Genomic DNA, 16,523 nt, shown 5'->3' with positions numbered 1-16,523 from the left:
AAGGCGCTGGGCAGCCACCAACTGGCTTGAAGCCATGAGTGGAGCTCTTGGCACTCTCCTTCAGTGCAAAGCCTGACTTGTATTTTCTAGATTTCCTCGTAGTGAAGATCAGTCTTCTACACTCTCAGACTGAAAAACCATAATGGTCTGTGTGAACGCAAAGCAATTCTTAACGTACTATCAACTGTCTAGGAGCCTGTTACTTTGAGGAAAAAGAAAACACTGCTACAAAATTTCACGTGTATGCTCATATAGGAGCTATATAATATAGAATCATTCTACATTAAGAGCTATTCTAATAAAAATTTAAAATACCCCAGTGTTCTATTTTGCTACTTGCTCTTGAATCTCATCAAAAGTCAAAAGTATGTTGCTTCACTTATTTTACCTGCTCCACTTTCCAGTGATGGCTTTATTTCATGGTTTATCCTACTGCGCTACTCACAGGGAGACAGGAGAAAGCAAGCACCTCATCTCTCTCCATGGTGTACTTCACACACATTATCTCAAAAGGCCAGAGAGGTAAGGTTTCTACTCACTCTTTTAAGGCTCAGAGGTGTTAAGTACCTGCACAGGATCACTCAGCTAGTAAGGAAGCTAGTATTTAAACCAACATCTCTGGGATTATAAAACCCAGACTTCGCTACTACTTCAAGCAAAACACACTTACTATCCAGAAAATTCTGGTGGGATAAAACTACTCTAAATCTTCCATCCCTTTTATTGAATCCTTTTTTCCAAGTCCTTCCATACTGAGAAATTACAAACTGGGGATTTAGATCAAGAACGCACAGCTAAAATGAGACAATACAACCCATAACACATAATATAGACCATGAAAGCACAGACTAGAGAATATATATGGACAGGAGCATACAGTCTGTACTATAATTTTAGAAAAGGGAGAATCTTCTAAAAGCCTTTCATTTTCATTTATTCTGGTTTTTATTTTAATAAAACCTGCATGTTGTCCTACTTCAATACAGCTTTTAAAAATGAGAAACCACAGGAATTTTTAGAAGTATAACTAGAAACCAAAATGTGACATGAATCCAGGGTTTTCAAAAGAATTCATCACACTCTCCTGCGTTAGTTGGACTTCCTGCAGAGTCCTATGAAGACGTGGGGTGCATAGGAACGGCACTGCCATCATCCCAAGAAAATCCCTTCCTGACACTTTTTACAGAGGTTTTCGTGACCCCCTGATGACAACTCCATGAGAATCCTACACTTAGAAAAAGAGTTTCACAACTATTTTATTTTATTTTTTTAAAGATTTTATTTATTTATTCATGAGAGACACAGAGAGAAAGGCAGACATAGACGGAGGGAGAAGCAGGCTCCCTGCAAGGAGCCAGATGTGGGACTCGATCCCAGGACTCCAGGATCATGCCCTGAGCCGAAGGCAGACGCTCAACCGCTGAGCCACCCAGGTGTCCCCACAACTATTTTAAATACTAGTAGCAGTTGTTATTTTTCTAAACAAGATTTTCTTTCTTAGGTGCAGTGACTGAGGACGCCTTTTTAGAGATCATAATTCAACAAGGCAATAAATTATGTACCTAGTTTTTCCTCACACAAAACCATCATATAGAGACTACTTATTGAAATTTCTGGAATTCCCCTTGTTTATTTCTCAAGATCACAAATAAACTGATACTGAAACAGGCTTTACCAGTAAGTTTCATTTGTGAAACAATGAGTAATGCAATAAAAACACCAGGAGAAAAGATCAACATTTCACTCTGACCAAAGGTTTTTCTGAAACAAGTCATCCTAATACATGAATTTCAACTTGATTTGTTCTTTCTTATTTTCAATAATATACTTGGATCTTTACCCTAAATGCTGTCCTGGCAATCTAAACTATAGAAAAATGCATAAGCAAAACAGGGTTATAATAATGTATGGAACTGTAAATTTAATAATAAATTCCAGTCAATAATAAATTCTTTCCAAATTTGATATGCCTTACCCCTAATTTCTCACTAATTTCATACAAAGTGAAGTAGCTCATATCTAAAAGTAGAATGTTGGATAGTCCATAATTTAAATGAGCTATGCTTGGGAAAACTGAGCAATATCATCTCATCTTGCAATAGAACATCTTTCTGTGCTGACAGTTGGCTTTTCCAATATGTCCTTGTGCCACACTACACTTTGTTTTAAATAAAGGGGAAAAAAAAAGAACTGATGTTTTCTCTAAGCTATGTCAATCAGCCAGTTAACTATGTTCTATTGAGCTTTCATTATGAGAAAAATGTGTAAATGGATTGTAACAAATGAAAGAGCAAACTATATTTGAAATGTTAGCATTTGCATAATTGTCCTAGCCAAAAAAAAAAAGAAAGAAAGAAACTTTAAATGTACAAGATGGGCAAGAATGCTCATTTCAAGCAACTGGTTAACCTAATGAAATACTCTATCAGTGATCATAAGAAATACTAATTTTTAAAGTCACCAAAGAAAAAGGTAACAATACTCTAGAAATCACCTTTCTCTGAGAAACTCTCATACTCAATTTCTCAGCCTTTAAAATGGAAAAGTGTTGTGCCCAAAACTGCTCGGATTCGCAATCCTGGGCACAACAAAAGGTCTCAAGAAAGGGTAAGTGGAAGCTGATTCACTCTTGATTAATCATCATCAACAGGGATCCCTGGGTGGCTCAGGGGTTTAGCGCCTGCCTTCAGCCCAGGGTGTGATCCTGGAGTCCCGGGGTCCAGTCCCGTGTCGGGCTCCATGCATGGAGCCTGCTTCTCCCTCTGCCTGTGTCTCTGCCTGTGTCTCTGCCTCTCTCTTTCTCTGTCTCTCCTGAATAAATAAGTAAAACCTTCTGCCTCTGCCTCCCTTCTGCACACAGGAAGATGAGACATACATATAAAAAACAATAGCAAAAAAAAAAAAAAAAAGCAAACAAGTGCATCCATGTGAAATGATGAGTTGTAAGTGCCAGGTGGTGTCAGAAATTCACAAAAGGAGTAATTAACGTGAGCCAGAATGTTCAAGGATGCACGTACAGAAAAAGTAGCACTTAACTCGGGTCTTGAAGAAGAGGAAGGACTTGGAAAAGCAGAGAAGAAAAGAGACGTTTGGGTCTGATGGAAATATGCGTGCAATAATAATATTCACAGAAGGACAATCAGACACATTTCAGTAGAGTGCAGGCGGAGCAGTGGAGTGCAAAAGTTGAGGATGAAACCCCAAAGAGCCAAATTAGCAATGTAAATTTGAAAGGTGAGGAATGAAATCTGAAATGAAATTGACTTCCATCCCACCAATCTTACTGCAAAACCAACCAAAAATAAAAACCAGTAGCACATTTAAATAATGAAAATGACAGCGATAATTAAATTTGTATAGTATTTTAAAGTTTTAAGCATGTTCCTTTTCTCACAACAACCCTGTGGAGGAGGCAGTTCAGACTGAATCATAAGACCTGTATTATGAAACAGGAAACTACGATTCATAGCAGTTAAGGTTTAACATGCTTATTTAAGTCTTTAAAGCTACTCCTGCAATCATCTTCATAAAAAAAAAAAATCAGTAATAATTGCTTTTCCTCTTACCAGAAAAAAATATGAAAGTTATAATGATGTGTATCTATCACACTTATGGTCAAAAGGTGAACATATCTATAGTGAGAATGAATACCAAACAACCTGGAAGTCAAGGAACCATGGGGTGTTTCAGCAAAGCACAAGTAAGGATCTGTAAATGAAGTGAGTATCCACCACAGTACATGGGCAAATCAACAAGCTAACTAATCTACTTTTGCTAATTCTATAAGTAAACTCCAATGATTTAAAAAAAAATTGAAATCTGGTTGTATTTCATTAAATTTGGGAGCTTTGGGGGTCATGATTTCAAAGAATCTTAAATCACAGTAGTTTCCATTTATTGGATAAACTAAATCATTCACTTGTATGGTTAAACTGCAGATAGTTACATATCCCAATTTATTTCCCCCATTTCTTACTTTCTTCTCCAAAGAAGAGTATTTTATTTAGCTAAAACTCTTATCTCCTGTTCTTTATGTTCTCTAAAATGGAAAGATGCTTCTAAAATCCCTTGTTTCTCTCTGATTGATGGTTCTGGTCCACACAGTTATCTTGTCTCTCACTGGACTGCTGTACTTTACTGTCAGCACTGCATAGTTTATTTGGTCTCTCCAGCTGGATAGACTCACAATCTAAGATCATCTATTACACTTTTAATTATATCAGCCTTCTCTCATTGACCTCCACCAACACCACTTCGAGTATGGTCACACAACAAACTACTAGTGGTTGAGTCTTCTAACCACTGTGGAAGCACAAACATCTGGTCACCACAGGATCCTTTAGATTTTTTTAAATTGTTGGTTTATTTAGTAGTAATTCTGGTGATTAGCCTATTCAGCAAAATGTGTGCCTCAACAACAGACAGAAGGGCATTAACTATCAATTTGACACCTGTGCCTTGGGACCTAGAAAAGACCCTAATCCAAATAGGTAAAATCCCTGTACTCATTAAGAAGAGGAGAGGCTCCAGGGCCACAATGCAGCTCTACTACTTAGATGCTATTTAACTTTGAGGAAATTACTTAATCTCTTTCTGCCTCAAGTTTGCCAGTATGTAAAACAGGGTTGATCACATCAACTCCGAAGCATTACTGTGAATGCCTAACTATATTAGTTGTTGTTAATTATTATTAATTATTCTTTAAAGGGGAATAGACTCAATACAATCAGGTAAAGCCCCCTGCATCAACAACAGTGCAGATAATTTTGAAGTTCAAAATTATTACAATGGCTCCCTATACAATGACTCTGTTACTCTCTCGCCTTTCATATGTGTATGCATAGAATACTGATGAGGCAATAATGCCAGTTTGGCATAATTAACTACTGTCTTTCAGACTGTAGGAAAAAATTACTGCTCTTCTTTTAACATGGAGGCAGAAGGGAAAGAAAGGATGGTTGTTTCCATTTCAGTTCAGTTCTGGAGAGTGAAACCAGACCATTGGTGGTAACACATGGAGAAATCAGGAAGCTCTGCTGGTGACTGCTAAGGTCATGAGATTCTGCTGAGGCAAATAAATCAACTAGCCACTGGATCAATCAGACAAGTGGGCTGGAAAACAGTGGGGAGCCCTTCTCTTTCTGAAGAAGAGCAAGAAAAATTTCCTCCCATGGAATGGCCTCTTGGCAAACCTACTCTGCAGGCATTCCCTGTTGAGAGGGAAATAAAGAAAGAGCAAAATCCGCAAATACTCCCTAACATGTAAAGAATGGTTTGCTGATCTCCTTATTAGTTATCCCAGACAACAACACTCCTTCAAAGTCCCTAATAAAGCACTTCCACATACGGCATGAACTTTTCATTTAACTAACTTTATAGTCTGGATGTAAGTTCATTCAAAGTTCCCATGGAGGTGGGATATCAGGGAGAGGAAGAAGATGCAGAGAAAAGCTGCAAAAGAGTGTTGAACAGTGCTTCAAAGAGGATACTTAACCAACTCTTCTTGCAATTTTCCTTTTATTCCAAATGCTGACCACCACGAAGGGCCTTTGAGATGAAGCCATTCCTGGTTGCCAAGGAAATTTCCACAAAGCCTGAAGGATTTCTTTGAAAGCAACACCTTCAGCAGAAGCAATAAGAAACATACAGGTGGCCAAGTCGGCTGTCACTGTACTTCTCACCTCTTAACCTCAGAAGACAGGAGGATTAGCCAGCTCAGAGATACAATTAGACTGGCAGAATAAACCCAGTTTTATCCTCAATATTTTAAGCTTCTGAAAAAAGCCCCCAAAGTGATCTGGGAGGCAGATGCTAGGGACTGAGATTCTTTTCATTTTAGCAACTGGAGTCGCTAAGCTTTTACTGGAGTGAATCATAAAGGAAAAACTCAAATCTGATTGGCATACAGCATCCCAGTAGTGGAGGAGGATTTATTAAAGTGTTTAAAAAATCTAGGACACAAATTGGTATAATCTTTTGGGAAGGTAATTGGCAATACACAGTGAGCCAGCAATTCCACTTATAAAAATTTCTCCTCCAGAAATACTCACTAAAGAATGCAAAAAAAAAAAAAATTACCATAAGGAATTTTCTTAAAAGCTTGACTGTAATTGCAAAGAAATGAAAATAACTAAATATCTATAATATAATATCATTTAAATAAAATATGATTTTAAATAAAATATGTGGACTACAGCCTCTCAAAAGAATAAGGTAGATGTCTGTGGCATTGTTAGGCTTAAAAAAAAAAATCCAGCTACAGAACATTATGATCCTGTTTGTATTTTATATAAATAAGTGTATAATGTTTATGCATAAGAAAAATCTAGAGGACTCTCCAAACTGCTAAAAATGGTTATTTTGAGGGTGAGAATTTGTGAATTTTCACTATTTTATTCATATTTGCTTTGTTTGAATTTTTACAGCAATTTTGTATGCCTTTGAATCAGAAAAAAAAGCTAAAGTTTAAAAAATGTACAAGTAATAATGTTACTGTAATACATAAAGAATAACTCCATGTATATATTTACAACTATTATAAAGGTTTTTTAACCAGGCTCTTAGGGTGTTCATCACAGGCATTGCTATTTTCTGATTGTGTAACAATTTGCCACTTTCAAGGGAAAAAAGTTGTTTATTTTTTTAATGAAGTCATATTCAGAAATAGGTAACATGTGACATGAGAGTAGATACCCATCAAAGATAATTGTTGATGACATTCTATGACTCTCTCAAATATATTAAGAATACTCATGGTATTGGAATACAGGTAGAATGCTACCTATTGAAGAGAGGGGGAAAAGTGCCATAAATATAAAATATAAAATAAAAAAGTGCCATCGAATATAAAATATGCCAGTTAATTATTTAAGACATGAAGCCTTCCACTCCTTTTATTAAATGTCCAATATGGAAATGCCCTATAGTTCTCCTGGACTTCTTCACAGGGACAGGTAAGAGTGGGGCCCAAGATCCCCACTCGGCTGCTCTGTCCTGTTCCTACACACTAATCCTCCTTTCTGAACAATAAAGACTAAGATGCTTGTCACTTCTTCAGAGAGGCCTCCAGTGAAGGTTACATGAGTCATGTGTTACACCCACGTGACCTGTCTGATGTCAGCCAGCAGTAACATTAATAGGAGAACTGGAGGTGGAGAAGCAATCACTCAAAAGCTCAGTCTCACCACTCTTAGTGGCCTATGTCCAGTTCTGGTGCATTAAAATAGTTTAATATTTTATTAATATTAATAATGTAGCCTAATTAATAGAAAACGTTTTTTCTTTCTTTTTTTTTTTAAAGATTTATTTATTCATGAGACACAGAGAGAGAGGCAGAGGGAGAAGGGACTTGATCCCAGGACCCTAGGATCATGCCCTGAACCAAGGCAGATGTTCGACCACTGAGACACTCAGGCGCCCCAGAAACTTTTTCTTTCTTAAAATACTTTGTGAAACAGAAGAACTTCCCTCACTGACAGGAATAAGATCTTGATATCTATGGTAAATATATTAAGAAACTGGCTATTGGGTCTTTAGAGCTGAGAGTTTAAATGCACTGTGGTGCTCATCCAATGCTTAATCATAGGAACACCCCCAGGGGATCCAGAACACTGGCAAATATCTCTATTCTAACACACAGCATCTTCATGATCTTTTAATTTTTTTATTTTTTATATATTTTTTTAAGATTTTATTTATTTATTCATGAGAGACACACACACACAGAGAGAGAGAGAGAGAGAGAGAGAGAGAGAGAGGCAGACACAGGCAGAAGGAGAAGCAGGCTCCATGGAGGGAGCCCGATGTGGGACTCGATCCTGAGACTTCAGGATCACATCCCGGGTGAAAGGCGGCGCTAAACCACTGAGCCACCCAGGCTGCCCTTCAGTGATCTTTTTAAAATGACAATCAGTACATACAACTCTCCAGGTAAAACTCCTAAAACAGTGTCTCACTGCACTTAGAAAAAAATTAAAAGGTGCCCCTGTATAACTTCCCTGGCCTCACCTTCTACTTCACACCTGCTACCTTTGCTCCAACCACTTTAGACTTATTTTTTCTTCTTCCAATTTCTTGGATACATCACATTCATTCCTGCTTCAAAGTCTTACTCTTGATTTTTGCTTAACCTAGAAGCCTCTTCCCCCGTATCTTCTTTCTGGCTAAACCTCCTACCTAAAATAGCTGTCCTGTACCTCTTCGCATTACCCTGCTATATTTTCAAGGCAGTACTTGTGATTGTGTGAAATCACACTATTCATTTGTTTGAATACTTGTTTACTTGTTTGTTTGAATACTTGTTTACTTGTTTGTTTACTTGTTTTTATCGTTTATTGTCTACCAGTCTTCAAAAGCATGGGAGCTTTATAGTCAAAAAAATTATGTCTCATTCATCTCTGGAACCCTATATCTACCTCCAAGAACACTTTCTAGCACAGAATATACTTTCTGAATGAATGAATTAGTTCAAATCACAGCAGCATACAGTCATGGGGTGATTTAAAAGTTCAAATTTATTGCAGCCTCACAAGTACTTAAAATCACAATCCTAAATTTGACAATAAACTCCCCTTTTCTTTACCTGAAAATACAAGATAGAGTTTAGTTTACTTCAGACAGGTTAATCTCCTTCATTTTCAAGCTGACACAGCACCTGTTTCTAAATGAACGTTAGTCTTCTGATTCAAATAAACAGCTTTCATGAAAGTGCTTTCATGAAAGCATTATGAAAATGGGAAAATTCAACTGCCCCAATTTTCAATGAGACACGAGGTTTCTGAAATCAGTATATCATCACTTCTCAAACACTACTAATAACCACTGATTGTTAATTCTTTAAGAATATGGGAGAGTGTCAGGAAAAGGAAGCTATATAAGGTCAAATTTCTTGTAGAAAAGATGATAACAAAATTCAGTCCTGTTAATTATCTAAGTGGCTAGCTCACGCCCTTTGAAAGAGACTCCAAAGATAATCATTGCACTGGCTGCACCAGTCCCATTAAGGACACCTGGCTGAAGAAAAGCTGTCATCGCTGAACCACAGGGAAGCTCAAACCAGAGTGACTAATGACATCTAACAATGTAACCACCTCCTCACAACATGCCTTTGTTCTCAGGTTTTCACAGATGTGATTCCATTTGGAGTTTTCCCAACATTGCAGTGTTTCAATGGTCCCTAAAAATGTGCTAAAGACAAGTATTATAACCTCAGAAAATATGAGCCTTTCTGAACCACAGCACCTTCTCTGAGGAGGGAAGCGGGACCACCCAGTGCTTGGTATGACTTAGAGGGCTTTCTGGCTGAGCTGTGAAAAAGAAAAGGAGATGCTATCGTATTTTTCTGTTACTGTGCATATGAAATAGCTATTAATGCAAAGGGAAGCTTAATGTGAGCCTTAGGTAGGAAACCTTCAAAACGATGAAGAAATCATCTCAGCTGAATTTAGCTGACTCCTTCTCATATTACAAATGTGTAAGAAAAGGATTAGGGGTTGTTTGATCACGAAATGTGTCTTTCTAGATTTTATTTTAAGTAGTCATGGCTTAGCAATTTCAAAATTATACATGGTTTTAATGGTTTCATCCTTTACTCTCTGACAAAATATTTAAATCCAGGTCTATCTGTGCAAAAAACAAACCAAAGAAGGGATTTCAAAAACAGAAATCTAGATAGGCAAATACATTGGGAGATAATAGGCAATAGGCAAAAATGATTATAATACACTTTAGAAATTAACCTTGGCCAAGTTCCACCAGCAGACCTATAGACAGGTTCTCAGCTAAGCTAGCTAAAGTGATAACTAGATAAGAAGGTACAAGGTTATATGAGCAGTGTCTCCCTGAGAATCTGCAAGGTATTTCTACAACTACTGCATCCACTGTAGTCTCCAGACTGCAATTTCACTGAAGGTTGATCATGTAATTGTGAGAAGTTATTCTATTACTGATAACCTGAAAAAAACGTCAAGCCCTTTTAAAGTCATTGTACCACTTGGCATGGTACTTCTACTAGAGTTAAAGCTAAGAAGTAAAATGATAAAAAAGATATTCTCACAGCTGATTTTATACTCAAATGCAAATCAGAACGAAGCCACTGCATTTGACAAGCACTCATTGTGCTTGTAAGTTTTTTCTTTTTAAAACAGAAAAGGGATAAAAGGAGACAGAAAAACAAATCAATCTAAGGTAAATGGGAAAGGTAACTGGATAATGAAAAAAAATTGTCCTTAGCAACAAAATAGAAGAGATTATTTATGTAGATTTACAAGTAGATGAGCTCCAGATGTGTTTTTTCTTTTTTGATCTACTTCTCCCCAGGTGCTTTTCTCCTTAATAAATATAACATCCAAGTTGGAATATTGTTGAAGCATTGAATCACCTAAATTTTGGCTACGCTCCTCTGCTGTTAACTATTTTGAGCTATTTTTCAATAAGGCAGCCGCTACTGAAATCCTAAGTACATAGGCTTGGCAGAGCCAAAGAGAAAAAGTGCAGTCCACAGATTTGTTTCTTCTGTTTTCCCAAAACAGAATCTCATAAAAAATATGCCCTCAAATTTTGTCACTATATTGCTGTCAAAGAAATTCTGCTCCTCTTCATAACTCTGAATGTTAAACCCAGAGTTCTTGTGCTACTGGGAAGTTATATAGCTCCAGGAGGTGGAGAGGCACCCCTGCAACTGTTCAAATCGTAGCCAGGCACAATAATCAGTCAATCAGAAACTTCGGTTCCAGTCGGATGGAAGTTTTTGGGGCCAACTTGGAAAAGCATACAGAACAAGTTTGACTTTGCTGCCAAGATCATTTCCAGGACATTGGCTAATTAATTATAAAAGCTTTTTCAAAACAAATTTGAGGCTGGCAACCTTTTCTTCCTACCCAAACAGAGAAAAAAAAAAAAAGGTTAAAAAATAAAAGCCTGAGTTTAGTCTGTGTGTTTTTTTGCCATAGTTTTATCTTCTTTACAAACCCATTTTTTTTCTCAACCTAAAATGATCCAGAGACTTCTGTATTTGAAGTACTAAAATAGTATGTACAGAAACTGAAAAATATTACTTTGAATTTCTAATTTGCCTCTGGCTGTAGATGAGATCATGGGTCAGTTCCAAAACTTTTCAAACTCTTTGGTGGGAAGCAAAGAAAGGAAGTTTCTTCCTCTTTGTGGGATGAAGAACTCATTGGATTAACTGCAGGTACTATAATAGATACAATGTAGATGGACAGTTGCTCCTAAAATGATATATTGTGTTTTGTTAAACATACAAAATAGAGGCACCTGGGTGGCTCAGTGGGTTAAGCGTCTGGGTAAGTGTCAGATTCTAGGTTTCAGCACAGGTCATGATCTCAGTCAGGGTCCTCGGATGGAACCACCTGGGGCTCCACCCTCAGTGTCAAGTCTGCTTGTCCTTCTCCCTCTGCTCCTCCTCCTCCTTGCACTCTTAGTATTTCTCTCTCTCAAAAAAATAAAATCTTTTTTTTTTAATGATATATTCATCAACCTTCACTTCCAGCATTGAAAACAAAAAGAACAAAACTCCTGAATTAAATCTTCCTGGTTTCTCTTAAGATGAACCTCGATGAATATGAGATGTTCATAATAGGCATCAAAGATTCTGGTTTCAAGTACTATAATCACACAGGTTTTATAGCAAAATCAACACCCCCAAATCATTATGTTCCAACATATTTCATCTAACACTGGAATCAAAAGCTTATGTAATATGCATCCTAAGCCATCAATTCCTTCTGCCTATGCCCAGATCTGAAGACACTCAAAAAGGTAAGAAATTTCTCTTAGCCAGCATTTGCCAGCTGCTTATTGGCAAATTCCTAGCAGGAGAACTGTTCATAATAAAAGAAGTTGTGTTTTTTTGTTTTTTGTTTTGTTTTGTTTTCTTTTTCAAAAAAGTCTGTCAGCCAGCCAGATATTCCTAACTCTGCTTTATCCTGTATCAAGTGCACTACCTTATCCAGTATCAAAGCCCTTGGCAAACCACAGAAACAGAACGTTACTGGTAAATATTGAATGGAGGCAAAATTGCCAAATAGTTTTGAGGGCAACTCTAAACAAGTCCTAGTGGATTGAGTTTTAGTGTATCCAATATTTAAATTATCTTCTCCGGTCACTTCAAGGGGGAGGCAAATACAAGGGAGGAGAGCTATCCATATTAGCATATGAAGGGAGAGCAGCTCTAGCAATCAAGAATCAATCTCAATGTAAGGGGCGTAATTAAGCCTGACCAAAGAGAGTTCTTCTTATGAAAAACACAAAATAAAATAAGAAGGACAACAGGAGATTTTGGAGAATCTTGAAAGTCAGGCAGGGAAATCTGAACTTCACTTGATGGGAAGCCACTCTAAACTTAATTCAGGAGAGAAACATAAGGGCAATTATAGGAAAAGTATGTCATTGAAATAGGAGAAAACAGAGACAAGGAATCCCTTGTTGCAAAGCTTCTCTAGCAAATCCAGTCTGAGATGATGAAGGCCCAAATAGGGTGTTGCTGGTGAAGGGAAGGAGAAAGAATCCAAAAGCCATTTCACAAGAAGGAACATAAATTCACCTTTCCTGTACCTTTTAGAATTTACCAAGACCTATAATCCTCTGTCACTACTGTAAGTGCTGCCCATGAAAGAGGCACATTGTCGTAAGTCTCCATTGCCTTAGAATATATAACTCAGATTTATTTATTCAGGTGGAATTTTCACCCAATTAGTCCAAAGTAACTCATTTTTTCTTTAATGTAAAGTACAAAATTATGCCCAGTCACTATTTTCTATGTCCAGATACCCACTCGACTGAAAAAAATGGCCCAGATTCTACCATATTCTTCTTAAGAGAAAGTAAATCAAGGAGCACCTGGGAGCACCTGGGAAGCTTAGTGGCTTAAGCATTTGCCTTAGGCTCAGGTTAAGAGCAAGCAGGAGTCTGCTTCTCCCTCCCCCTGCCCCTGTGCTCTCCTTCTCTCTCTGCCTCCCTTCCTCCCTCTCTCCCTCTTAAATAAAGAAAATCTTTTTTAAAAATTAAGTAAATCAAGATTCAAAACCTAATTGCTCTTCATGTCAAATAGGCTACTTACTATGTTTTAATAGACAAACATATACAGCCAACAAAGCTATCATTACCTTTATCTGATGCAGCCCCCAAAAGTTAACCAATGCGAGTATTTCTTAAACCTTTATAATTTATCAATGCACTTGTTCTTAAATTATCTCTTTTAATCTTCACAATAACCCTGCAGTAGGGATTATTATTACTATTTTAGAGCGGAGACAACTATAGCTCCAAGACTTAAAATGCCCAAGAGAATACATCTGTGAAGGTTAAAGTGAAGACCAATTCTTATCTTTGAACTTCAAAGCCCTTCACATAGTACTTTCCCTTCCCTCAGATAATATGCAAAAAAAAACATCTACACATATCAGTGATTTCTTTGCTTACCTGGTCCTTCTCTGGTTTATCAGAAATGTCATTCAGACTGGAGGAAGTCAGATTCCTATGGGTCATAGCTGGGCTACCTGAAAAAAAACAAAGGTGAACCCTAATTAAAGACTTCTTTTAAAAAACACAAGACTTTGGTTGTATACTTCGTAAACACTTGTAGATGATGATGAGGATGGCAAAGATGCTTTAGCTCCACTGGGATTCTCCTGAAGAGTTTTCCAGAGTACAGGTTGGAGCACAAAGATGGTTAAATGAAAAGTATGTAAAATCCTAAATACCATGTTTAAGTCTTATTACCTGGCTTCATTTCAAGATGAGTTAAATTTTGAAAGAAACATCTAAAACAATAAGCATAAAAATGGATTTACTCTCATTTGGCTTACTTTTCGTCACTGCCCTTTACATAGTACCTCGTATCCTTACCCTTTCCTACCCCCTATAGAGATGGCCTCTTTCCTCACATCAGCAGAGATGGCCACAGACTACAGGCCTGGACTTCCTCTCTCCAGGCCTCTGCAGTCCTTCCTAGGTATCACTCGCCCTGAAAACCCATCTGTGTTCCCTTCTCTAGCTAACACTTTAATCAAGAAGATTTCTCCTTAGTGGGCATCTGATCCAGAATCCCTCTTCTTTGTGTCAAAGTAATACTAGAGCAGGCCCCTCACTTCTTGCATACCCATTTGCCAGACTAATATAAGCATATCCCTTCTTTTCCCTTGATGGGCCAATCTTCTTATTCATATTAAGGAATGGGTTTCATCAGGAATACTTGATGGGAACCAACCTCCCAGGCAATACAGTGGCTGTAGGTCAAGTCAACTGGCAATCCAGACAATGACTTTAGACCCCATTACACAAAAAAGAGAAGAGGGACATCTGAAAGAGTGATAGCCATCTTCGAGGAGACTATGTTAATCAAAACAATAACATTCTGTTCATTCTGCAGTTGGACTTGAAATTTCTGGGCTTACTAAGCAAAAGAGTAACTTTTCAAAGCCAGGGTGTTTGACCCAGTCCCTGCAGGGTGCTGAGTAAGGCATTCATCATTAATCCTCAATGATCTGACTCAGGCTGGTCTTCACACCAAAAGGACAAGGGTTGAAAAGCAAGCACCAAAGTTTGAACACAGCTTCACATTGGCTTCCAAATTACTTTTTAGTTTATAGACTTCAATTCCTTTAGATAGAAACTTCAATACATAATTTTAACAGACTAAAATCTATTCCTAATAATTTAATGTCTATATGAAAGCAGCTCTTTTAATAGTATAATTGTCTTTACTAAATCAGAAAAATCATAATTTTCTTGAGCTGACAAGACAGGATATTTTCCACTCTGCTGCATTTCATTGAGTAAGCATGGCCTAGATCTCTTAAACCCTTTACCTGGTGGGACATTTTATTCTAGGAAAATTTGAGCACAGGACATTTTTCAAAGGAAAGTTACATCTGAAAAACTGCTTTATGAGCAAAATTAAAAAACCTTTTGAAGGCCACATTTTCTTCTTTGAACTACATACCAGGTTTCTAGCATGCACTCAAAACAAAAGACACCAGGTACAAACGTGAATGCTCTCAAATAATGCTGGGCTTGAAAGCAATAGGAAACGATGAGTAGCTATAATTCTACACCTTACATTAAAAGCAAAAGCAGTTATTTGGACCAACTGGGTGAAAATTCTACCTGCGTAAGTGAGGAAATCTGAACTATATATTCTTAAAGCAATTAAGCCATGGCAATCCTCACCACGAATTAAAAATAACTTACATATATTCATAAATAAGACTGATTTCTAATTATAAAATCAATTGATGTAGTGGCAGTCCTGAAATAATGTGAAAGAAGTTTCATTAAGTGCTTTAAATTTTCGGGGCAATATCCTAAATTCATCAATTTGCTTTGGAAACTATAAAGACTACAAAGGTACATTTTAGCCAAAGTACTGCCCTACTGCTGCAAAATCTAAATAGGAAGAAGCCAAATTAGTGAAGTTTTTATTACAATGGTAATCTTGACTGATGTCACAACTTTTCCAAGAAACTTCATATACTGCTTCCTCATTTCTCTCATGATAGTATGGCTGTATTTGTACTTGAGGGGGGCGGGGATGTCCAAAGAAGGCACAGGCTCAAGGAAGATGCAGGAACCAGATGGGGAAAAGTAGGCAAATGTTAAGAAAACCAAATCTACTGTCCCTCCTACCATTATCTGATTCTCATTTTTATTAGTGATTAGTAATATCAACAGCATCACTGAGGTGTAACTTTGTAATACATGGAGGAATCCAGAAGTCAACACTTCTAGGTAAACCCCAAGCAAGATGATAAACATGCTCCCCTGTTTTCCCACCTCCCTCCTAGCAAATTCCCCACCCCTGAGCCCAAACACCTCAAAACAAAAACAAGTGCTTCCCAATGCAGTGGTCCCCAAAGTATGATGCCCGGACCAACAACATTAGTATTACCTGAGCACTTACTAGAAATACAACTCTTTGGGACTAACCTAGACTAAATGCACTGGTCCCCCTTATCTGCTGTTTCAGTTACCCCTAGTCAGCTGTGGTCCAGAAGCAGGTGATCCTCCTTCTGACAAATCATCAGGTCAATAATAGCCTAACGCTACGACACAATGCCTGCTCCATTCACCTCACATCATCTCATCACATAGGCATTTTATCATCTCACATCATAAGAAGGGGGAGTTCGGTACGGTATTTTGAGAGAGAGAGAGATCACATTCACATAACTTTTATTACAGTACATTGTTATAATTGTATTTGATTATTAGTTACTGTTGTTAATTTCTTAGTGTGCCTAATTTATAAAGTAAAGTTTACCATAGGTATGTGTGTATAGGAAAAACAGTATATATAGTGTTCAGGCATTCACTGGGAATCTCAGAATATAGGTCCTGCAGATTAGGGGGAACTACAATATAATCAAGACTCTGGGTTTGGGGCCCAGTAATGAGGTTTTAACAAACCTTTAAAGTAATTTTGAAACATGCTAAAGTTTGAGAACCACTGCTCTAAATAAACCAGTTATCTTAAGAAGAGGATGTGTCCCAGTCAGAATTGGAAT

General features: G+C 37.5%; 1 protein-coding gene across 6 annotated transcripts in view; it reads right to left on the bottom strand.

Moving 5' to 3' along the window:
- Positions 1-16,523, bottom strand: part of SLC4A4 (solute carrier family 4 member 4) — a 343,107-nt gene that overhangs the window by 136,989 nt on the left and 189,595 nt on the right. For all 6 annotated transcript variants that reach the window (XM_041724407.1, XM_041724406.1, XM_041724405.1 and 3 more), the window contains one exon: positions 13,441-13,517. In XM_041724407.1, the coding sequence (XP_041580341.1) occupies positions 13,441-13,517 (77 nt within the window). The remainder of the gene's footprint in view (positions 1-13,440; positions 13,518-16,523) is intronic.

This window comes from Vulpes lagopus, chromosome 12 (assembly GCF_018345385.1).
Source record: "Vulpes lagopus strain Blue_001 chromosome 12, ASM1834538v1, whole genome shotgun sequence".
Taxonomy (NCBI): domain Eukaryota; kingdom Metazoa; phylum Chordata; class Mammalia; order Carnivora; family Canidae; genus Vulpes; species Vulpes lagopus.
The sequence above is the reverse complement of the archived record's forward strand: the minus strand, read 5'-3'. Positions and strand labels throughout refer to the sequence as shown.